This window comes from Simochromis diagramma, unplaced genomic scaffold (genome assembly GCF_900408965.1).
Source record: "Simochromis diagramma unplaced genomic scaffold, fSimDia1.1 OVJJ01000284.1, whole genome shotgun sequence".
In the NCBI taxonomy this organism is placed as follows: domain Eukaryota; kingdom Metazoa; phylum Chordata; class Actinopteri; order Cichliformes; family Cichlidae; genus Simochromis; species Simochromis diagramma.
The window spans coordinates 1,925,411-1,950,734 of NW_024386871.1; the positions used below are offsets into that span (position 1 = coordinate 1,925,411).

Here is a 25,324-nt window from a genome sequence, read left to right on the forward strand (position 1 = left end):
GGCAATCTGTTTGACTGGAATGTTTGTGAATGGAGTGAATTGGGGTGGGTTATTTTTTTTCAAACATTTCCTGTTAAGATAAGATAAGATAAGATAACTCTTTATTGTCATTGCACAGTCATACATAGTACAGTAGTACAATGAAATTGGAAAACTGTCCTACGTCGGCACTACATATAACACAACACGACACGATATGACACATCACAACGCAACACAAACAACACAACACAGTATATTAACTTACTAATAAAAAAAGAAGAATAAGTGTATGTGTATTGCACACTGTTATTATTGCACAAACGGTTAAACGGGAGCAGCAGAGTACTTACCACTTACTCTGCTGCTGTGTCCTGCAATTCTGTGTCCAGTCTGGTTTAGCATTAGGTTGAAAGTCAGAAAGCAAAAGTAAGTGAGGGATGTTAACTGAGCAACTATACTGTCAGTAGACATGCAAAAGCTGGGGATCAGTAGCCTACATCGACACTTGCACTGACAAATGAATTGATAAAAATATAAACAAGCACTGGTGCTCAAAGGTGAGAGTATTCAAGGTCAAAGCAATGTACTGCAATGCATGGGGTGTAACAGTTTGCCTCAACATGAGTCAATATTTCAATCATCAAAATGCTTCTTTTTTTTTTAAATGTGCCTTTGTATTGGATAAGAAGACAGTCAAAGGTCAGTCAAAGGTTAGTCTCAGCATGAGAAAATTAATGAAGGATTTTCAGGGAGAATTAGACATAACCAACTCATAGAAAGAGGCAGATTAAGTGGTTTACCTCGTGCATGCAAATTTGTTCAAACTCCTCTCCTGGTCATACCTTTGGGCAGAAAAATTTGTAAACATGCCTAAAGCACTTAAGATGACAATCTGCACTGATTGGTTTCAATTTTTAAGGAAATTCAGTGAGTTTCCTGAGTAGATTTGCAAAACACAATTTGTCTCCAAAATGCAATTACAGAAGTAAGACTATTTGAAGACTTAGATAAATATTCAAACATAGTTGCAACTACAATAATGGTTGTGAAATGCCACATGCACCACACATTAAATATATCGTTGAGGACTTTTATTCTGCACTAGGGGTGTCAAACTCATTTCAGGCTGTGGGCCACAGAACGTCCAATTTAACCTAAAGAAGTCAAAATTGCCTAATAACCTAAAAAAACAAACAAAAAAAAAACCTGTAAATTGTTTCCCTTTCTTTTTATTTAATGAAGTTTAACTACAAATTAATTAAACCATCTAGTTTTAAAAGTGATGATTAGCAACTTGAGGTACCTGAAGAAAAAATAAGTGCAATCAGTTTTTCCAGAAAATCTGGTATACACTAGTAAATCAAAGGAACCTGTCAAAACAGCTCTCTGGTCTTACACATTAACAAACAAAGGCATGAGTACAGAAAAAAATAAATCATACAATTAAAACAGAGTAATATCTTTGTTTTTAAGAAGGCTTTAAAACTTCTGATTTTTTACTGTATCCAATAGGCTGGAGTGGATTAGTTTCAAGGCCAGTTTTGGGAAAAAGTTTGATTGACTTGTTTAGAACAGGAATGTCAGAAACCGACGGGCTTTCAGTTTCCACTAGATGAAAGAAAGGTAAATTTAATTACATAGGGCTAAACACCAGTCAGGCAAGTTTAACACCCAGAAACTTCACAACAATGTATTATGTGCAAGATGTGTTTCAGTTGTGGTTTGTTTCCTCCGAAGTCCTTGGCTAAATGCCATGATCAACCATGATCAACAACCAATGGCATTTATGTTAATGACAGGCTGGCTCACCTGACAATGCTGTGAGGTATATGCACATACTCCATAGGAATGATTTCTCCGAGCTCCTGCAGACTATGCACATACTTGATCTTACTGCTGAACTTGGAACTGAAGGAAATAGAAATCAAAAAGAGTTACAGTAAAAAATGGTTTTGCTAAATGCTACATGATAATCCTTTCTAATGAAGATCTCCATGACTTTGACTGCAATTAAATTATAAATGAATCTGAATGAATTTCAATGGCTGGGAGAGTCGTGCAAATAGCAATTACAACTCTGAGACCTTATGAAGGGTCTGGTAATTCCTAGCAAAGTCCGTATGAACCAGGATGGATGAACAATGATGAACATCTTTAGGTTTTTCTTCAGTCTGCGGGACAAAACAGTCAGAAATTACACAAAAGAGGAGTACAATTGCACTGATGACTATAGCTTATCATTGATATCTAGTGATACAATGCTTTTCAGACAGGAGTCACAAAGCGCTTTAAAGAAAGTAATCTAAGATTATACAAAACACAACAAAACAAAGACAAAACAAACATTTTGAAAGAAGAAAATGGAGTACATTAACAACAGGATTAACAGCAGGAAGATCAGACTGTTTCTTTCACATTTGCGCAGCGTTTTACATTTTTTCTTTTGCTGTTTCTTTTAATGGCAGGAACACGAAAAGAGAGAAAAGCCATGTTCTGCAATAATAAATCATATTACTCACATGCGGGTTTGCTCAGAGAGCCTCCTTATTATATAAAGTTTATTTACACTACTGAACTTATAGTCCACCATTTTATTTGAGTTTGAAATATTTGCGTCAACAAAGCTACCTTCTTACAACATTTAGATTTGGGAATGAAAACTGCATTCTCCTTAGAGTATACACAACTAGAAATACCGTAGAGCAGGGGTGGCCAACATCAGGCCTCGAGAGCCGGTGTCCTGCAGGTTTTAGATATCACCCTGGGTCATTACCAGGCCTCTGGAGAACTTCAAGAAATGTTGAGGAGGTAATTTAACCATTGAAATCAGCTGTGATGGATCAAAGATACATCTAAAACCTACAGGACACCGGCTCTCGAGGCCTGGACCGCTCGAGATTCACGTGAACACGCAGAATCTCGAGGCATGGACGGAAAATTGTTGGCTGTCACCCCCAATGGTTACGTCACCAAATCATAGCCAGTGCATTTCCAGATTGGAAAACCTCCACGTTCAATATAATTATACAGAACTAAACTGATTACAGCACATAGGTTATTTCAATATGGGAAATATTAAAGTAGTGGCTGTTTTGCAGCAGTGAACTTTCATGGTTTACAGCCAACTACCTAATCACACTAAACTACTTGGTCCTTACATCTATGACTGCATTTTTTGTCGTTTTCATTTTTCTTTTATAATACGTTTATTGTCAAGACAGATAACAAAAGAAACCAGAAAAGGTAGATTATAAAAAAAAACCCTCTAACATCTATTCGACATGACTTTGTGTTAAATTAAAGTTGGCTTAAAAATGCTTTTAAAATGTTGTTAAAAAGGCTTTTAAAAATGTTTTTGTCTGTGTGTGTGGTTTGTTTTGGTTTTGCTATGATCGAAAATGTCCAAGCTTGAGTAGTGCGCTGCCAAAGTGTAAAGGTTAATGACGCCAGAAAAATGGTTGCTGCACTGCTGGGATTTTAATAAACTACACTAAACCAGACTGAATTGAAGTTTCAATTTAATCAGTTCACTATATTTTAAAGGTGTTTTTTAGGGTCAAGTGAGGTTTTTGTTTTTAGAAATCATAATACATACCATCAATGAAAACTTAACATGCATATAATCTGTAATGAAATCACATGGTACATATACTATGGCATTACATTTGCAATAAACATATCTGTGTTAATATTACCTTCTGTCTATCATTTGGTAGCACCTTTTCATCCAGGTAAAACCAGGCATTCTCCTGCGAGGTGTGGCGCCATTTAGATATACAATTATGTAATCCTCAGCCACCATTAATTCCAGTGTACTTATCACATATCTACAAAGAGAAGGAGAACAAAATACAGTGGATTAGACATGTTTATTTATTTTAGACATTATGACTGTAGCAAAGTTTTCTTTTCGTCACTTCAATGACATGTGAGAAGCTTTGGTTAAGAGATGAAACACGGGCGTGATGTACATAAAAACAGAGCTACACACAGAGAGCAGCGGCAGAAAGACACGCCAGCGCACGCTAACCCAGAGGCACGGTCATTTTTGAATGTACTTACAGAAAAAGGTTTTCCATGACATAATTGTAATTGTCACAGTTGCTCTCTGGTAGGAAACATGCAGCAAACACAATGATGGCTTTCTGTTCAGCGTAATAACCTGAAACATGAGAGACACAAACATGACGATCATGTTACATATCAATCATAGAGCACCTGTTCAAAACTTTAATACAAATCATTTTTCTAACATTCTTGTCCGGTTTATAACTAATTCAAGGCCTATCAGTTAAAAAAGCAATTACTATTATTATTTTTGTGGTTCACACATGGGTCAGTGTGAGTGGGACTTTGCCCTCACTATTAAACATTCAGGAAAAAGTTCTTGGCACCTCCCATCAATAAGAAAGAGTCCTCTACTTAACCCCATCACATATTTATACTTCTCACACTTTATATACTTTTTCAGTCTCAGCCAAACAAGAGTCTAGTCTGACATCTGATAAACTCTGATTACACAGCAAAGTTTTTGGTAATCATCAGAAACCCCAACACACTTTTCTAAACTAGTTTTCATTCTGATTTCAGATCTGATTTTAGTTTTCTTTTCAGTTACATCAACTTTTTAATTATGTGTAATATTAGTTTGCAACGGACTTGCATGCGGTTTTTATTAAACTGCATGCACCAATCAAGTAATTGTTTCAATATTTTCAGTGTGAAGTCAGATAGACGCACACTGTGGCATAGATATAATGATCCGCGTCAGTCGGCTACCACTTTTTCTTAGGTTTTTGCTGTCAACAGAAAGACTGATAAAACAACAGCATTTTTTTTATCAGTCTTTATCAGTTTTTATCAGTTTTATAGTTTAATTAATTAAATGATATTAAAATGAAGACAGAATTTTTTTTTTGCCTCCACAGACAAGTAAAACTATGCATTATTAACATTATTTATTAACATCTACACCATCATAGCGTCTGTTTTATTCAGCAGAAAAAGTTTTATCAAAGCACAGGGGAAACTTCAGAGAGGGCTGATTTTCTCGCTTTTCTTCATTGCAGCCACCACACACACACACACACACACACACACACACACACACACACACACACACGCACACACACAGTTTAGTTGTATGATTCAACTAAAAAGATGAGAAACAGCAAGATAACTGCAAGGGAGGCTTATCCAATGCTATCAACTGAAAGCTGTCGTAGCTGTGTTTACGTACCTCCATGAGAAATGACTCTTTTGTAGGGTTCAATGCACTTCATATCAATGCGGTGCTCCTGCTCTCCGATCACCACGCTCCTCCACAGCCTGCTTTCCTCTGCTGCTCTGTGGCGTGGATCTCTTGATGCCGCTCCGCCACCCAAAACGGACTCCTCTGAGTCCCCTGAGGTGACATAAGATCGAATCAAATACATATTAACAGTTTGATTTTAATTTAATAGACAACATATAATGGAGAGCTGATGGGCCAGTAGTTTTGACATGAGGCTGACAAGCTGTGTCTTTACTTTTTTCACAATTTACCCTTAACTCCTATCTGTAAAAATTGCATGCTGTAAAAAACCTGTAAAATAGTCTTTGTATTTTTTAATTGTGGCTGTTCCAATGAGAATGTGTCTGCTGTCACCATGTTTATTAAGTTCCAGTGAGTCGGCCTCGTCAGGTGTGTCCAACTCATCTAAGTTGACATCCAGGTCATCCCCAGTATCCAAGCCGTCATCCTCTGTATCCAGGGTGTCTTCTGAAAGAAGAGACCCCTCACTGTGGTCCAGGGACACGTTCATTGGTGGAGCTGCCAGCTTTCTTCTTTGATTGGACCCGCCAGATATATCAGCTGAGGAGGGCTGGTCTGTGCAGAGAAAGTAATTTGTTTATAACTTTTTTTTTCCCACTTTCATTTTTTGATCATTTAAAGATTATCATATGAACACCTTATGAAAATAAATGTTTTTATTTATTTATTTTAAATCAACAAAAAATTCATTTTAAGGATCTTTGGTAAATCCTCCTAAATGAAGAATCCTTTTGATTAAAATGTCTGTCTGTCCATCCATCTGAATGGGCACTCTCTTCAGGCTGAGAACCATGTTCTTATTGATGGCAATGCTTTGGTTGAAAGTGATTAAATGGCTTTTAGCATTGAGCCAGATACTCTATACTCCTGAAACACCCCAAAAGGATATTGCGTGGGACGCAGTTAAATGCCTTTTCTGAGTCAACAGAACACATAGATTGACGAGGAAGAATGCGGTGCTCATTGTGGGGGTGGAACACTGAACTAGCTCTTAAACGCCTCGAGGATATTTGAGTGTGTGAGAAATTTTTTCCCAAGCAGTCTGAGGTTTGACTAACCGACATACTCTCCTCTCTAGTACCACGCCATTTAACAGGTTATAAGTGATTCACCTTGCTGGCACAGAATACCATTTTAAGCCTGTCAAACTTTGTTATTTAAAGAAATGGGGGCAGATTATGTACCTCTGTGACAGGGCTGCTAGTAACAAAGTAATGAAGACATCATTTAAAATGAATGATTCAGTCAGTGTTAAGTGTTAACAAACAAACAGTTCCTGTGAAAATGATGAGGTACAATGAGGGGACTGAAATTAAGTGAAAGTGCAGTGAATGTCCACAGAAAAACTTCAGAAAGTTTTTCTGAAGTTTCCAGAACTACTGTTTGTCTCCACAGAAGTAAAATATAAAGAAATGCAATTGTGCACAGTACAATCAAATTTATAGAAAATCACACAAACAATGCAAACGTTTAACTTTGTGTTTAATTACCTTCTTTGTTTTCCATGTCATCTGTAGCGTCTTCATTGGATGCCAACTTCATCATCATCCCAGCTGCACCAACTTCCTGTTGGGAGTGTCTGCTCACAGGCTCAGAAATACAATAGTGAGCCACAACATAAATTATCATTGCTACAACCACTGCCACCAGAGGCACAACTACACAAAGTATTGGGCCAAACAAGCCAAATACAATCATCTATATAGTGAAAAGCACTAACTGTTCCCATGACACTGAATCCGAGCGAGTGTAAAATGTGTTTGTTTGACTCAGGACATGAAATAATTTAGAAGTGACAAAGCAGACAGAGAGAAACGCACTCACTGCTTCATTCCCAAGCTGCACGTGTGGGCTGAAGAAACAATGCTGAGCAGTGTTGGAAGCTCCCCCCTCCCTAAACTAAAGCCCCTCTAACAGACCCTGATTTGAATAAGGCCTCTAACAATAGAGAGAAGCAACATAGAGAGAGCACTTACATATGATTATATGCACAGATGTGCAAAAGGTTTTCTTTTTCCCTTTAAAAAAACCTCCATCTTATGGGCTTCTACCTTTCTCTCAACCTGTCTTCTCTGAACACGAGTGACTGAACCTCTCTCCCCACTATCAAGTCACATGACCACTTGATTATTGAAAAGCCTATTGTGCGTGTATGGAAACTCACAGGCACACAAACCAAATGAAAGACAGGGGAGAGCTGTGTATCCCAAAGAGGCCGCACATTATCAGAATTACAAAGTGGAGCAAAACACAAACCATTATGAAAAAACTGACCTGCAATAATCACACACATACTCAAATGAACAGGATGCATGCACAGCCACATGTGAAACACATGCATACAACCTAGAGACTGATTACACAACTTGACTTTTGTTTTTTAAAAACACCACATAAAAAACCCTTACAGGTATATTTATCTACATATTCACTACTATATGTACATAAAGGACTATATTTTGCTAACTGTACATTAGAAATGACCCCATTTCTGCTTATATAATCATTTTTTTAAATGTATAAAACCTATAATATGGTGCAGTCACTCTTTACATTGGAACTATTATGCTTTTCGTCCTATGGATAATACAATGCAATGCCCTTGATCCTTGTAATGCCTTATACAAGTGCAGTGGAATCAGATTTGGGTTCTACGTAGTAAACAAAATTTGAGACCACTGGACCATTTTCATTTTCCAGTTCTTATGGTTTTTAGTGCAAAAACACATTTAGCCTAAAAAATGAGTAAAGAGAATGATGAGAAGAATATGAGCCTTGCTTCTTTGACCACTAAAAAAAGAACTACAAGATTGATTTATGCTGCCACCTTGTGGTTCAAAACAACACTGCATGTGATTTTTTTCTAGTCTGTTTAAAAAGACCAGTGATAGAAAATCTTTACTAAGCAAGGGGTAGACATAAGAAGGGTCTGACTCTTAGTTAATGAAAGTAGTACAGCTTAAATTCCAGAAAAGGGTAAAAACTGAGGTTTTACACAGTGAATAACCTGCTGTGCTGACTGAGTCTATATAAATGAAAGCTCACCTTGACAGGGGAAAATGAACATATCCCTCCAGCACATACCGTGCGTGATCCTCTGTCTCAGTGTGGACATCTGATTGATAGAAAGGCTTCCCTTCAGACTGATAATGAGCATGGTCTGACTGAGACTCATACTGACCCTGGCTGTTAGCTGGATATTGAGAGTATTGGAAGTCAGAAGTGCACAAAGAAGTGGAGGCAACTATATACTGACTTTCAGCTGTGTCCTGACACCTGAAGTGTGTGTCACTCAAGTGGTTTGGAGATTTATCTCCAGCTTCAAAACAGTTCTCAGTCTGCTCGTATCTGTATTTTGTAGCCGTGGCATCAGTTGTAAACTCGGCATAGACGTCAGTGGCATCCTGCTGTCGGCTGGATTTGCTCTCTACAAAGGCTGGACAGGTGCACTGGTTTTCAGTTCTTTGATCGATGTGATGATAGTTATAGCCATACTGGGTTTGACCCTGAGTTGTGTTCTGTTGTCCGGACCACTGGTATGCAGCATTTTCTTGAGCAGGGTGGGACGACACTTGTGATGTTATGTCTTGGTGTCTTCTTTTAAAGGAAAAAGGGGATAATTGAAGAGAGAGTGGAAAAATATTCAGAATTAATACACACAGAGTCACAGTTATACTTTTTTATCTATACAATGTTTTTAGTCTGTCCATTCATAAACCAAACACCTAAAAAGTGGAGTGATAATATATCATTAGGAAAATTTGGGGCCTTGAAGGCTACATTACCCTTTTTTTGTTTGTTTATTCTTCTCTAAACGTGCAAAGACACAAATGCATGTTCATGGGTACCAGGGTGACAAGATTTAAATTTCAGCCATTTTTCTACCAATCAACAGGTGGCGGTAATGTGCCAAAAAACACAAATATGTCTCTGGAAAAGGAAGGAAGCAAAGATGACTATAAAAACTATAGAATAAGCAGAGAAAAATCCAGTTGTTCTTTTTTTTAAGATGTATATTTGCATACATTGATTAGCGCTTAAGGACATTTACATTGTGTTTTGTGAAACTAAACTTAACCCAACAGGACTATTTCAACAGTGTTTAAAATCAGCAATAAAGAGAATGAAATAAAATGTCTTCAACATTGTAGGCCAAAGATATATTTGTAATTCTCTGAAATACAGAACAGGCTCCACTTCATAGATAGTATATTCTATTGATTTATTTACTAAAGAACTATTGAAGCTAAAGGTACCAGTGCATGAATGAACACACGCACACACACACGCACAATGCCAACACCTTGCAAGAGAGCTAAGGGAGCTGTTTCCATTAGCTGTGGTGGGTCTGCAGCTGTAATGAGGCAGGTAATGCATATCTAATGAGGCATAAACAGATTTATAAACACACTCAAAAACACACAGAGCTGCAGATCAAACCAGGCTGCTAAACACATGAGATATGCATCCATTGACACGCAAGGTTTGCTTCTTTCTCACTCACACTCACATATTATAAACAAACATAGTCCCTTCAGGCTCTTATCCTCTGTCAGTCACTCATCCTTCCATCCGTCCATACACACACCAGACTCTGGTGCTTAGGTGTTCCTTCTGGCTCGTGAGTTCAGTTATGTTCAGTTATCTAAAAGACTTCATTGAGAAAACTTTTGAAACTAAAAGAATTAAGGGAAAGTGAAAGGAAGGAGGGCTGCCTGTGTGTGAGTAGCGTGTGTGTGAATGAGAGAGAGATACAGGTCGGTGTGCGCAGGCATTTTCATTTATTTGCCGTTAGCAGCCTGAGAATAGAAAAGTCTATCAAGTAAAGAAGACAGAGTGCTGCAGAATTACTTCTATATCTTCTCTACTCAGCACAAATGAAGTCACCTCTAACTCCGGAGTATTTGGAAAGCATATGCATTTGGATTGTGTTTCTTACCTTAAATCAGGTAAATAATTATCTTGTGAAGCTCCAGTGTCTCCAGGCTGTTGTCCAATAGACCATTTATCCCAATCTTCAGTCCTTATAGGTCGTCCATCACGGTAATCCACTCTGCTCAGTGGAAACCCATCTCTCTTTGGCTCATGTGTTTGTAATCCTGCTTGCTGAAATGAAGACCCTCCAATTAAGTCATCACTAAAGCTCAGCAGGTCTGAAGATGCAAACTCTTGTCTTTCTTCCCTCTCTCTTTGCACTTCTGAAGTCCATTTTGGAAGGACAGCGTTCTCTAGTGTGTTGGTTTCCTCATCCTGTTCCTCATCGTCATTTTCCTCTTCCATTAAATCTCCAGAAAATGGTAATCCTAGTCTTTTGTCAATGCAAACACTTGTTTCATTTACTGGGGTGCCAATCAGAGAGCTGGCATGAGAGGCCGAACTGTTGGTAAGCACAGGGGATTGTGGCTCCGACGTGGTTTGGGGTGTGTCCTCTGTCCTTAACTGAGCCCCCCAGACTTGGAAGTCACCCAAGGAAGCAGGACATGGAGAAGGAGGGGGTGGCGTCTCCCCGCCTTCGTCTGAATCTTCCATTGAGATCTGTGAGTGGACATAAACCTCCTCTCTGGTTTTCAAGAAGTGATCTGATGGATATCTTAATGATGGAGACACACTGCGGGGCACAATGCTTGACTCACTGTCATAATTTCCTTCTGACTGACTGGAGCTTGTTGGTCTTGAATCAGACTGATGAAAAGCTTCTGAGTCATTTTTCGATTGGCTGGGACTGATAATTTCTGGAACCACGTGACAGCCAGTTGCACTATCACGAGTTGCTTCGTAGGGAGTTGATTCGACAGGTTGATTTTGGTCTGCATTGGGAGCACTGTCAGTTCCTCTGACTTGGTGTAACTTACTTGGCAGTGTTTCTTTGTCATAATTTTGTTTTGCAGCTTGGGCCTGACGTTGCAGTACCGAGGCTGCATATGACAGCATGCTAAATGTCTCCAGGGACTTTTTTGTTGCCTTTGATTGCCTTTCACTCTGTTTAGGTCTGTCAAGGCACTCTCTTGTAGCTTCTTTTACCGTGCCAGATACGATGATGTATTCCATTTCTAGGCCAAGTTCATCTGGACTATCTGTGCAACCACTGTCTGGGTTTTCCATTAGGTCCTTCTCTCCACCAGGACTGGAGCTCAGAGATACAGTTTCTGTTGTTTTTCCATCTACATGTCTTCTGCTCCCATCTGTAGCTCCCACCTGACTGTCAGTGGCATGCTCACCTTCATTGGTCGTCACATAGGCTGGGAATAATGTTTGGTCAGCCTGGATTTGTGGTTCAGCAGCTTCCTCTGGATACTGTGAAATTTGCCGAGTGCCAGTGGAGAAGTTGACCAGAAGAAATGGGGACTGATCTCTGGGTTGCTCTATCCACTCAGTCTCCTCTGATCCTTCTCTGCTTCGGCCACTCATCTCACTGGCTGCCTCAAACAGAAACACTTGGTCGTCTGGCTGTTCTTTATTTGTGATATCTACTCTCTGATCTGTCAGAATGGGTTTGCTCACAGCTATAAAAGGGCTAGACTGCTCCTCAAGCTGTATCATGTCTGCTACAGGGCAGCCAGAGGTGTCAGGGGAGGATGCCAGGCTCCATGTACCTGCTCCTACGTTGTCATATTCAGAGGTGGAGGTCACCATGCCACAGATGGGTAACTGCCACACGTCAGTGCCCTCATAGGTGGATGTGTCATCGTCATCATCTGCAGAGTTCTTGCGACTCTGAGCACCTTGTACATCGATGCCTTCTGTTTCTTCACTCTGCATTGTGCCCTCTGCAGCCTCGATGACTATTTTCACAACTTCAGGCGTCTGCTTAAATGCTTCACACGGATCACTCTTCTCTTCTAAATTGTCTTCTTCTTCCTTTTTGTTGGCATGTGTCCCAACAGTGTCAGTGGCATCCACTGAATCCATGTGACTAAAGTCCTTTCCATTTTCAGGTGCTTCTGGAGTCGTCATTGCGGAAGAGCTGTCTTCCTGTATGGTGGTGTTCCACATCTCCATTCCACCATCTGAGTATCCCAGTGGATTTTCTACAGATGTTCCACCCTTGATATTGGTGTTCAGTCCACAGAAAGAACCATAGTTTTGAGATAAGTTCTCAGGGGTTGTGAGAGGTGATAAACTGTCATCCCGGATTGTCATATTCCACATATCCAGCGATTCGGGGTAAGACGTGGTGGTCCCGCTATCAGATTTAAGAAATCCTTTCTGTGCAGAGTACGTCCAGAAGTCTAAAAGCTCCATCTGTTGCTCCCTTTTTTTTCTGTAGACCCCCTCGTCCTCTTCTTTAGATGTGTCCGGTGTTAAAGTGTTCAGGATTGTTTTCTTTGTGGCCAAAGCTGCTCTTTCTTGTGCTCCAATAATAGCAGGTTTGCCTTTTACAGTTAAGTCTTCCTCTGGTGGCGTCAGCTGGAGATCATCCAAAGTAATAGGTTTCCACTCATCCTTCCAGTTTTCATAGCATTCAGTCTGCTCTGTGATCAAACTAAGCTGAGGTTCAAGACTTTTCCCTTTGTGGTGGGAATTCTCTGACTTTAAGATCTCTTGTCTGCTTTCCTTTTCTGTCATGTTACCCACTAAGTCTTTGCCTCCAACTTCTTCTAAAATATTAGGTGGGCTCTCAGAATCTTTGGGTCTATTCCACATGTTATTATCACTTGAGGACAATGCTCCTTGTGTGTCAAAGCCCAGTTCATCCCAGGTCTCCGACAAAGAAGATGACACACTGTCTTTATGCTGTAGGCAATTGATCCTTTCAACAACATCTTCTGGAAAGAACCTGACGCCACAACTGCTGGGTGGGCGGCTACCAACCAGGCTGTTGACCGGGGTTGGAGGGACCACGGTGTCAATCATCTCATTCCCATGGCTTGAACCGCGGCGATCAATTGAACAATTTCCACTTTCCAGACCTCCCACTGAGTTGGGAGCAGAGAAATCAAGAAAGCTTAGCTCATCGAGCTCTGACAGACTAGAGCTCCCTGCTCTTCTTTCATCTTCATCTCCTGTTTCTCCAGAATTTGCCACTTCTCCTCCTGCTGGCGTAGACTGGTCACTGCTATGCAGCGGGTCAAAATGAAACAGGTCAAAGTTATCGCTCCTGTGTCTGCTCGAGCGGTGTTTCTTCCTCTCTGGTGGGACAGGAGGGGAAAGAGATAACAACCCCAAAGGAGAGGGGTTTCTCAGAAAGAGTCCTCCTGGCCCTGCTGCTGGACCACCACCAGCTATCACCTCGCCCACCGGACTGTCATCACTAAGGAAAATCGAACTCTCTTTGGAGGAGCGGCTGCTACGAATGGTGGTCATTCCGCTGTCAGGGCTCACTAGCTCCCCACCGACATTGACTCCTGCACCTCCTGCATCCTCTTCACCATCTCCCATTACCCTGTTTGCAGGAGATAAAACAAAAGTATGAGTGAACATAAATTTTTCTCTAAAAACTGTAGACATTCAGACATTCTACCTTGCTGTTGCCACTGTGTCGCCATTGCCTCCTTCTGCTCTCTCTATATCAGAACCATCCATGTCATTGATGCCAGACGATCCCTGGGAGAACTCCACACTGCCTGCTACTCCGTCTGTGGAAGAAGTCCTACTGCTGGGGTGGCAGGCTAAAACAGAACTACGCCGGTCGACAAAGTCCTTAAGGATGCCCTGGATCTCCTCCGCGAGCAGTGGTGGAGTACCAGAGGATGCAGAGGTGTTCAGTGGAATATGATAAACCTGAAGACTCTCCAGAGCCTCCAGTTCACCAGAAAGAGACCAGCTGGAGGATTCTTCAAGCTCGGAGCAGATCTGCAATGAGAAGCTTGTTTAAATATACCACCTAATCCTTATTTGATTTAGTTCATCTTTTTGAATGGTTTGATTACTAGAGTGAGGCCATATCTTACATATCTGTCTAGTTTCTAGAACAAGCAGTTTGACTACTATGCTTTTCACCCCGAAAAATCTGTTTGAAGCTGGAATACATATTTGAGACTTGTAATAAAGGTGTCACAACATATGAAGTATAAAAAACCCACTGATGTTACAAATACAGTGCAACAAAAACAAACAAACAAACAAAACAAAACATATTTTTTAATTTTTCTTTTCTTACCCACAAAACTGAGTTGCTGTTGTATGAAGGAGTATTAGGGCCACATTAAGAAAAAAAGCATTATTAAAGCATTATTGGTCCTTCTGACCAGATGCAGTTTTAAGCGCCCTTATACTTACCCACGCTGTGTTTATGTGCTAAAAGAGAAATCATTTCCTTACAACTAAAGCCGAGTCATTAAATCTTCTACACAAGGCATTTTGTAGAGGGTATAGGAGCCGTGGCAGTTTGCCTTGAAACAACTGTAATCTCCACATTTTGACTTTAGCTTAGTTCAGTGTATATGACATAAAACATATCCTAGCGTAATAAGAAAAGTAAAAACAAAACAGGCATTTTTGGACCAGCAAAATTAAAAGGATGAGATGCCAGGTGATTATACACTAATGCTGCACACATTTTAGTTAATAAAAAAACTTGTTTCTGGTCTCCTTCATAAGGTATTTCTTTTGACACATTATTTTCAGAGTCAGGGAAATATTTAAAAAGAAATTAATATTTATTAAATTTACTAAAGACATCATTACAGAGCTGTGAGTATTTAAGAAGCACTTTATGTTTCATTCCTGACATATGATTGTTTGTTGCTTCTGATGAATATTTTACCTGTTTCAGGATATCTGTGTTGTTTGAGTAGACAGCCACCTGCTGGCGGGGATGGTGAACTGAATCACTGATGGATAAGAGAACCACAATACCATCGAACCTATGGTGGTGACTGAACGATTTAAGCACATCCAGATAATCATGCCAGTCCTGAAAGTGACAAAAAAGGACAAACATTAAATTTTTACTACTATGTAAAAAAAAAAAAAAGTCTTCAAATTAATGATGAACCTTTTCTATTTTTATATACAGCCACATAGGAAACTTTGTAAGACTCTGCCTTTTATTGCACATATGATTTAATGTAATTTAGTAAAACTTGAGTGGTTTCAGAAAAAAAAGCCCTTTATCTGTAGCAATGAGAGACGAAGCTGTCAAAGCACACAGAGGGGTAGAGAGACACTTTGTGATTTATTGTTTGGAAATTAACTGTTTGCTCTTAAAACAGCCACCATGCACAGATTATGGTAATTCAGTGACACACACAGTGATTGATGGATGGAAAGTTGCATTAATTAATTGTTTTGTTTGTCAAGGGAACTTGTTTTTTTCTTTCTCTCTGGAATGATTAACAACAATGTTATGGGAACCGTAATTTGCTATGCTATAAAGTGTGCAAAGTGATACTTTTGAAAACATATTTGCTTGATTAATCTAGATTTGCTGTACAACTGTTTGTTTTGTAAAGTTCTCAAAATTGTTGCCGTGCTTATTTAAGTAGAACTTTTTAAACAAAAGAGATATTTAGAGTAAAACTAATAAAGGAAGTTTGACTTTCGTGTGTGTGTCTGCTGCAGACATGAAAACCTATTTCTTCTCGTGTTGCCAGATCGTGTCAGTCCAATGACGTTTCAGCATATGCATTTCTTTGCTGTGCAGTCGGCGTGTGTGTGTGTGTGGTCCGTCTCACTGCTTAAGCCTGTGCACGCGAGTGTGTGTATTTGTATCGGACCACTGAAAGTGATTGATGAGAGCTTCTGGCGCTGTATCTGCCCAGGCTGTGTCAATATTAACCTGTGAGGATGAGGGGGCCACAATACTCCTCCCACTGTTCCTCCCTCCATCCCTCCATCCTTCTCTCGCTCCACAATATGGCTGCTGTCAGACTCGGGCTCATCAATCCTCACACACACACACAACTGTCACTTCACTGACACTGCCATTTCTCAACACTGATATCCTGATGAGTGCAATGAAGCCTCCCAAGATTCGTTAAAACACACATATTCACTCACATAAGTACAAACACACAAGCAAACGCGCACGTGGCACGAACGCATGCAGACGCACACATGAGTTCACCTGCGCTCTTGTGCTGTGATGCGAGTTTAGGAGCCGACATGAACTGGTGTACGCACATGTGAGATCTAGGAGAGCAATAAAGGCTTCATCATTTATGGTACAATATACACAGAAATGATCAGATGATGCTAGTGAAGCTAAGAGCCAACTGTGTGCATATGCACTCAAAACTACACACACACACACAGACACACACACACACACGGAAATATAGTCAGAAAACGAGCAGAGTGCGAATCTCTGCGATAACACGCAGGGCGACAGTCTGTCTGCCATTTGGCTCTTAACTGAGTAAATTACTACTCATATTGCCTGCCCCTCCTCTTTCTCCCTCTGCCACCTCCAGATACACAGATTGCCTTTTCTTACAAATTATCAACATGTTAGATATAAAAACCACTTGCTAACTATCTCCATGAACCTTAGGATATGGACACAGAAACCTGTATTTCATTTGTTGCACTTACCGGTGGCCGCCTTACCTCGAGAAACCTAGTTACTTTAAATCCTTCACTTGACTTGCTTTTAATTTGACTTTTTAGTAACGTGTTTACCAAAAGCTGAAAGTCCTTGTTCTTGTATAGATAGTTTAAATTCACAGTCCTTGCTGTCACTTAGCATCAGCGAGAAAACTTGCTTTACATTCTGAATTGGGAGGTGATCTTAAAATGATGAGCTTGGAAAGTCAGCAGGCACTGAGATATTTAACTGATATTTACGGCCAGTGTTGTGGCTTTTTACTACATGCTTCACTGCAGTTCATTGGGTCATTTTGTATGCTCCTTATTCTTAAGTTCCAGCAATAGGCAATTGCACTCAGTGGCAGTAAAAGCTCAATGGACTACAACTTAAGAAAATATAAAGCGAAGGCAAACTAAGAAAACTCCAAGCAAAACTCCAATTCTGCAAAAGGAGAAAATACAAAGAAATACCATAAACGTGCAGGAAACACAGAGGGCTATTAGGAGGCACAATAAAGTGATGAAGATGGCTGGGAAAGGACTAATTGTTGCCAAAGTGCAAAATGAGCTTAAGTGGGTTGAATGCTGTTATTCTCCTTCATTCATTATTATTTCATTTAGGCTTCTGTGCTGTTAACTCTGAAGCGTTTCGCAGTGGAGTTTTCTGTATTTGCAGCATGATGCTTTTTTGTGTTTTCCCTAAATGCTGATTATATTCTGTAATGCCGGCACATCTTTTTGATTATGATTTGTCTATTTGCCAGCATCGCATCGAGCTCTTAAGAGCGCAGAAGAAAGAAAGAAGGCAAACAACACTTACACCGACAACTGAAGGAAAAATTATGTTTGCGATTGTGTGGTGTCAGCGTAAGCTGTGTGAGCTCCTTTTTTGGTTTAGACCAGCTGTAACATCAAAACTTTGATGATTACTTGTCACACAGTTGACCTGCAACCATTACTATGAATAGCCAAAATAGGGTTGAACCCACGGTTGACACAACATTTTTGAGTACAATTTCTATGCTTTTTTTTAAAAAAAATAAAAATACTTTTTCAATAAACTCAAATGTGTTTTTCTCTCTTTCAACTGTCCTCTTACTTTTTTTGCGTCTTAACTCTTTACATCTTCTTCTCAAACTGTTTATAGACATCTGTTTCTCAGACTAGGCCTTTATCCACACACTTTTCTCTCTCTCACACACACACACACACACACGCTCTCTCTCTCATTGGCTGTCTTTGCTCCACAGGTAGCAAGTCTTTAGCGGCTGCTTGCAGTTCTCCCAACCTGCCGTCATTATGCACAATAGCCTTAGGTACAAAACTCAGGCCTCATAACTCACGCCCCGCGTGCGTAAATTCCCGTGCAAACACAGTCAAAGCAAAAACACATTTCCTGCTGTCGCCAACATCTCCGGCAAAGAATTAATCAAGCGTTCATCCATTTAGGCTCTTTGCATACCCTTTCCGTCAGAACACAGAATGCTAAGAGAGTTGCGAGTTCTTCTCAGGCGATCGTTTCGCCACCCTGATGAATCCATCAAGCGAGGTTTGATTTATACATCTGTCTGTGATCACAGCGGTACAGCTACAGTAAATGGGGTGGCAAGGAGCGAGCTGACACCTCCCTGCTCAAACACACACATGCAAATGCACGCACACATGTGCAGTATATACCACTTGCCACACACACACGCATTGCTGAACTCACACACACACGTACACACACACACACACGCATGTACTCGCATACTAACAGCCATTCACTCTTATTCACACTCCTGCTCACACATGCGTACACAAGAGTATTACTGCTTATGAAGTTTTTGGAAAGACAGAGGGGAAAGGGGAGGGTGGTATGAAAGTTTGCAGAGGAAGAAACCCAAATGTCTTTCAGTCTATCTCATATGGGCCTTCTCCGCATGCTTCATTCACTCAGCTCTAAGTGCGGGGATTTGGGGGCCAAGATGCGAGCACTGAGTCTATAAATGTTTTGTTTTGTTTATTTGTTTGCCCTCAAAGCCTGAGGAAGCCACAGGGGGAGAATGAAAATGGGGAAGAGAAAGATTCAGAAGATTCTTCTTCAGCAGAGATGAGGAAGAAACATCAGCGTAAGATGCTGAAGATGGAGCGGAGACTCTTGTGCAGCATCAAAATGGTTTCAATAAATGCCATATTTTTGTACATGACACAAACAGTATAATGTGCACTGTAGCCAAACAAATTTACATCAAAATATGTATCTTGGAATCTTGTTGATGTGTTTATACCACAAGAGTATTTTTTACTATGTAAGAAGATGCAATCTAACACTTAAACTAGTTGGGGGAAAAAACAAAAAAACCATCAAGAAATCCCAGGATACTGTAAATAGAATGCAATCTTTATGCATTCCTTCTTAATATAGGGATGTTTCACATGGCTACAGCACTATGTGCTTTATGAGTCTGCTCACCCAGAAAATCACTACAGCGCAAGAAAGAAAGACACAGAATCCCAGAGAGTAATAGAAAAATAGAGGGGGTGGAGGGGCGGGGCACCCTGGCTTCCTGGTCTTCAATCTTAGTCCCTGGGAGGCCCACCCTGCACCTGCTGTCTCCTAGTGCGTCTCATCAGAAAGGCATTTACTGAGTGCCGTGGCTGCGGGCCCCTTCATTAGCGAGCATAATTATTTGTGCAAGTGGCGTAGGGCAAAACTGGCCCTGCATAAACAAACAGAAGGGCCGGAGGACTGCGAACAAACAACACATTAGAGACAATCAACGTTGCCAAAATGAAACCTAAAGCGCAGCTCAGATCGAGATGGACACGTACGCAAACACAATCAGATAGACCAGAACAAACAAATCTACCTCAACAACACAAAACATCGCATAAATGAAAACAGGAAAAGTAAACAACATCCAAAATAATGCTAACTCATCGGCACTACTGTGTCAGCTTCTGCGGATGTGAGGCGCTGAGCTGACATCTCGCCATGTTTTTGTTGTTCATGCATTTTTAATTGCAAGTATCTGACAAATAATAACAATAACAACAATAAAATGGCTTTCTGTGTTAATACTAAAGCCAAATTCAAATATCTTATTCATATGCTGCACTAATAAGCAGATATCTGTGTAGGTGTGAAGCATCCAACGGGCCTATGGATGTTACTGGTGTTTTCTGATGAGTCATCATGACACCCTTTCTTCCAAATATGGTCACACCCAAGATGGCATCAGCTACAATACTTAAAAATCGAGGCTTCAAATCAAGAGTTAAAAAAATAGTGGGTGATAGCCCGGTAGTTATGTCCATCTTTTATATACAGCCTTTTCAGGGCACACTGTGCTGACTGTGGAGCTGCTGTGATGAGAGGCCATGGTTCTGTTCTGATTAACCCCACATTGCCCACTTCAGGTAGAAGTGAGTTGCTGTCCCCAGTTAACCCTTTAAGGTCTAACCACCTCTTCCCTGAACATAACAACAGCCTGATGGCCTAACCAGAGATTTTATCAACTAGTCTGGCATCTTTTACTAACCCCAACCACAGGAGACGCATCAAAACAATTTTGTTTCACTTTATTTTCCCATCAAAACCAAAAAAAGTACATTCTCCAAAATACAGGGTTTGATGACTCATACCTCAAACTTTGTTCATAAGTTAAGGTAACCTGGAATTAGTGAAACTCTTACCCATGGTTACAGATATACACTGTAAAGACTAACTTACTGAACCTTCTGCCACTGCAGGTTGGAAAAATGACAGAAAACAAATAGAGATATAGACATCAACACAATAACAAACACACACACACACACACACACACACACACACAGTTAGAGTGGTCACGCGCACACAGAGCATAAGATGAATGATTTTGTTTGCCGCACAGAGAAAACAAATACCATCAAAATAGTTATTGTATCTTGGTGTAACATTAAATTACTGAACTAACATGCAAACTTTTCCTGATCCTCCGAGAAGCAGAAACAGCTTTAAAAAAAAAAAGAAAAGAAAAGAAAAGAAAGAAAAAGAGAAAAAAAGACGAGGAACTCTAAAACACATTGTACTTCTTAGATATCCATATTAACATATGAAAAAAAAAAATCACATTATTCGCATATTCTCTGAGCGAGTGTACGTCTGTGTGTGGCTGTGGGCTCCTGTCCTTCCCACAGTTCATCAACTCCACAGCATGACAACTCTTCATCTGACCGAAGCTTCATCTGCCAGCGCTAATTTCTGAGCTGTGAAAAGCTCAAACACACACGTGCTGGCATGAATATGCGAATAATGTGTCTTTAGTGGGGGGGTTTGTGTTCATCAATTTGAGGTCAATGTAAGTGTTACACAAAACTTTTCAAATGATCAAGGTGATGATGCACAACAGCGACGTGCCCTTGAGCAACGCCCTTGACCCCTATGGTGCTGCACTGCTGTGGTGCTTTTTCTACTAGTTGATACAATGCATCTACCACAGAGCATGGGAGCTGTAATGGATGCAAACACAGCATCTCATAAGGAATCTGTACAGCAGGGGTTCTCAAAAATTTGGGGGCTATGGACCTCATACAGGGGAGAAGATTTTCGAAAGACTCCTTCACAACGATCTTGGTAGTCTGAGCTCAGAGTCACTTTATGTTGTGAACTGACTCAAATGTTAATGCTCATCAGCTAACTAGCTGTCTAATAAAGCAAGCTACTGAACAGCTGGAACATCTCGCTATTTTGCGAAAGAAGTGAGTGACAGAAGTGACTGATGTGGTGCATCTGGATCAGATCTGATTTTTTTTTAATAGTCTTCAAACAACACCAGAGGGAGTAATGGACACAATATGCTCTTTTTATTAGGGTTAATGGTTCCTATTAGAAGTTAGTAAGGGTTTTGCTAAGACCTTTGCTACTGACTGTACACCCCACTCAGAACTATTGTGTTATGTGGGATTTATTGGTGTTCAGTTGTGCAGGTCTTTGGCTGTATAATGAAAGAGACTGTGGGAATTTAACTAACGTAGAGGCTCCAAAGCACGTAGCCCTCTAAAAAGCCTACAGAGCAGGAAGAAGCACAAAAATGTCACATCATAAAGAAAAAACAAACAAACAATGGCAGTGGAAAGTTTTAACTGTTTTTAGCACTTGATTCGACTTGGTTCCAGTGGTTGGTGGTGGTTTTCTCACCAGTACTACCAGAGATGTCTTTCTGTTAAAAGGGAGTTTTTCCTTCCCACTGTCACCAAAGCTCTTGCTCGTTGGGGGTCATCTGATTGTTGGCGTTTTCTCGGTTTTCCCTGCATTATTGTCGGGTCGTTATCTTACATTATAAAGTGCCTTGAGGTAACTGTTGCTGTGATTTGGTCCTATATGAATATAAATTAACTAAATTTAACTTTAGTATAATTTTTTTTTCCTATTGTGTCATCCATGTTCTCCACAGAACGGGCTGAGCTAGTTTTTTTTTTAATTTTTGTTTTGGTGCTGACCACTAGTGACAGTACACAGCTATAACAGAGGGGTTTTTTCAAAGATTTACATTGCTCCTCCTGATTCCCAGAGCAGCACCATGCTTGGTGCTTTATAGTACACATCACGGAGAAACTTGCTGTCATGCAGAAAACTAACTCTAATGTCAAAAATATTTAAATAAGGTCACGCTGCGGCATTTAAATGTAACGTTGCTTCTGTAAGGTGAAGCACTGAAAAATTCAGATAATTGTTGCTCTCGTGCAGGAGCAGCAGCAGTATTTTATTCTTCTGTAGTCAAACACAATAACAGTGTTTGAGAAACCGACAGAAATATTTGCCTTTGCAGTTTCAACTGTAGTGACTCTGAAGGGAGGAAGCTCATTTCGTTTGTACTTTTCTCTTCCTGTAATAGAGGAGCACCCAGACTGACTAATGTATGTTTGTACAGTATACAAAAATACATTAGTCAGTATATACGATGTGTCCGTATCGTTACACCACACACTGCAAGCTTTTTCTTCTGCTAACTAGGCAATCACAGACATCTTTTTTTTTTTTTTTTAAACAAAAATCTAACTCTGCCCTCTTTAACCATCCAACACACACACACACACACACACGGAGAACACTTTGACAAACACATAGCACATAAACCATTAAAGACTAATTGAATCTAATTTATTTAGTTTTCTGGAAAGAATCATTTAAGGCAGAACTTCCCTAAGCCCCCCTCAATAAATGACTCTCATACCGTTTTACTCTCTTTTCAAACACAATTAAAAAATAATATATAAATATATACACACTGCAAATGACATGCATATAAGGAGTTCATTTTGGAGCCCGATCTCAGGTCATTAGTAACCCACCATGACGCTGTGGAGTTGGGGTCCGCTGGCGACACACAAGCCCCTGGCCATTTATTCTATATTAAGTCTTTAATGGGCCCTCTCTCTCTTTCTCTCTCTCTCTTTCTCTCTCCCTCCTGACACACAGCATGCAGGCTCAGCGCTGGTAAAATATGCACAGAAAGTCCGGTGCGCAAACACAGACAAAGCCATTCAAATGAATGGTTATTTATTCGCTAAACGAGGATCTGGGTGTTTAATGTTCCTTGGACGTTAGGTAGTTTTCTGGGGGAGGCAGAGCCATACCCCTACGGCTACAGACATCATTTATTTTACACATAGCCTAATACTGCACGCTAGGCAGCCGCTGAGAAAAATGGGCTTTGGAAGTGAGAAGGAGATATAAAAGAAATAATGAATAATTTTTTATTTTGGTGGTGGGGGGGGTGCTTTTGGGTGGGGGGGTGAACACATTAGCAGGGAGAAAAGCAAGGGGTAAACTTAAAGGCTTAAAGCACCCTGTTTGCGTGTATGTGCGTGTATGTGCGTGTGTGTGTGTTGTTTGCAAATGTGAAGAGGAAGAAAAAGAGTGACAGAGCTAGAGAAGTCATCACCAGCATTACACAAATGTTTCAATATGTGTGTGTGTGTGTGTGTCACATTTTTGGAATCAGTGGGGAGGAAGGTGATACATGATTGTGTGCGAGGCTCTCGAGCTTCCATCTACATCTCATCCAAATGCAGAACATCACAACAGCAGAGGGGCTCCTCTTCTACACTACAGCACCTCCCAAATTTGACACAGCGAAGGTGTGATGTATCCATCAAAAGTAACTTTTTAACAAATGAAACATTATCTCTTTCTCTTTTGTCGCTTAAAAGACAACAGAAGTTTTCTGAGCTTCTCTGAAAACATTACAACCCACGAAACACTAAAAAGAAGACTAATGGGGTTAGTAAGTAAAAAATAATAAGGATATTAATCCAATATTCCATTATCAGCACACTTTATGTATTACTGTGTACAATAAATAAAGTACACATAACCATTGATTTTGATTTGTGTTGTGTACGGATATAGGAGTATATCAGAAAACTGTGCATAAGTCTTGAGCCACCACTCATTGCTTTATATTTTGATAGGAAAACAGGAAGTAGGCACGCATTCACACGTTTCCATGCATGGAAATACAGCATATAGGGCAAAAAGAGAGTTTGTACAATTATAGCAAACTTGGAAGTCAGTATTTGGCACTTTTATTCTTCAACACAGCTTGAACTCTTTCAGGAGTAGTCCTTCAGGCTTCTTGAAAGACGTTAGTTCCATCGTGTTTTACAAATGGCTGAAGAAACTCACTGTTTTACCTCTCACATGACCTCCTCTTGGATTCATCACTACATAGACCCTGTTGGTACTGATTTTCAGTCCAGTTCTTGTGTAGGTTGGCATACCGCAGCCCTTTTCTCCACATTTCCCTTCCTTAAGAATTACTTTTTGACAGCCATCCTTCCACTGAGACCATTTCTGATGTGGCTTCAGTGATCAGTAGATGGAGCAGCTGCAGGGTCTGATGGAAAACTGCTTTCAAAATTCATCTGTCAGCATCATAAAAATATATATATATATTTCTCTTATGAGTGAAAAAGCAGTTAATGTGCAAAGAGAAACTTTAAAAGACCTTCAGAAAGCCTGGAGAACTGCTCCTAAACACCACTATGAAGCTTTACAAGAAAGTCTGCCTACTTGGAAGCAAAATATAAAGAAATGAGTGGTGGCTCAAAACTTTTTAAAAAGTACTTTTCATAGATCCTGTGATGTGATTTTTGGCATAAGACTGGTACTTTATTTAATAAGAATTTACCTCCTTATCTGTAGCCATCGAAGTGAGTACTACGGTCATCTCTCCATCTGAAAACTCCTTTACCTCCAGAGTCAGCTGCTGCATCAAGTCTACATCCAGTCAGCACATATACAAACAGACTAACAGTTATATGAAACACACACATATAAGGATCCAAAACGGTTTCACAACAAATAACAGGAAAAAAAAATATAAAGCATGAATTCCCTCTCCAGATGTGAAAGGTAAGTAAAACGATGTTACAATGCTGCAACAAATGGAATTTTTGCATTCATGCAAACACAATGCTGTCAGGAACAACACAGCCCTGTTATCTAATTAGACCTTATGTTAATACTGCAACGTGCACAGACTGTGCTCCACTGACAGCTCCCTCACTGTCCTGTTAGCTTTACTGCTC

The 25,324-nt window shown here is 40.1% G+C and overlaps 1 protein-coding gene across 4 annotated transcripts in view; it reads right to left on the reverse strand.

The window, feature by feature from the left end:
• Positions 1–25,324, reverse strand: part of LOC120733415 — a 39,223-nt gene that overhangs the window by 2,292 nt on the left and 11,607 nt on the right. Inside the window, exons 6-19 of one of the 4 annotated variants that reach the window (XM_040031593.1) lie at positions 24,925–25,013; positions 15,003–15,152; positions 13,758–14,089; positions 10,236–13,679; positions 8,342–8,893; positions 6,787–6,875; positions 5,630–5,851; positions 5,222–5,386; positions 4,045–4,144; positions 3,678–3,809; positions 2,067–2,153; positions 1,792–1,890; positions 783–824; positions 333–372 (exon numbers count right to left, since the gene is read on the reverse strand). In XM_040031593.1, the coding sequence (XP_039887527.1) occupies positions 336–372; positions 783–824; positions 1,792–1,890; positions 2,067–2,153; positions 3,678–3,809; positions 4,045–4,144; positions 5,222–5,386; positions 5,630–5,851; positions 6,787–6,875; positions 8,342–8,893; positions 10,236–13,679; positions 13,758–14,089; positions 15,003–15,152; positions 24,925–25,013 (5,540 nt within the window). In that variant the 3' untranslated portion in view covers positions 333–335. Of the gene's footprint in view, positions 1–332; positions 373–782; positions 825–1,791; positions 1,891–2,066; positions 2,154–3,677; positions 3,810–4,044; positions 4,145–5,221; positions 5,387–5,629; positions 5,852–6,786; positions 6,876–8,341; positions 8,894–10,235; positions 13,680–13,757; positions 14,090–15,002; positions 15,153–24,924; positions 25,044–25,324 lie in introns of all 4 variants that reach the window. The other 3 variants (XM_040031596.1, XM_040031592.1, XM_040031595.1) reach the window with 3 other exon arrangements.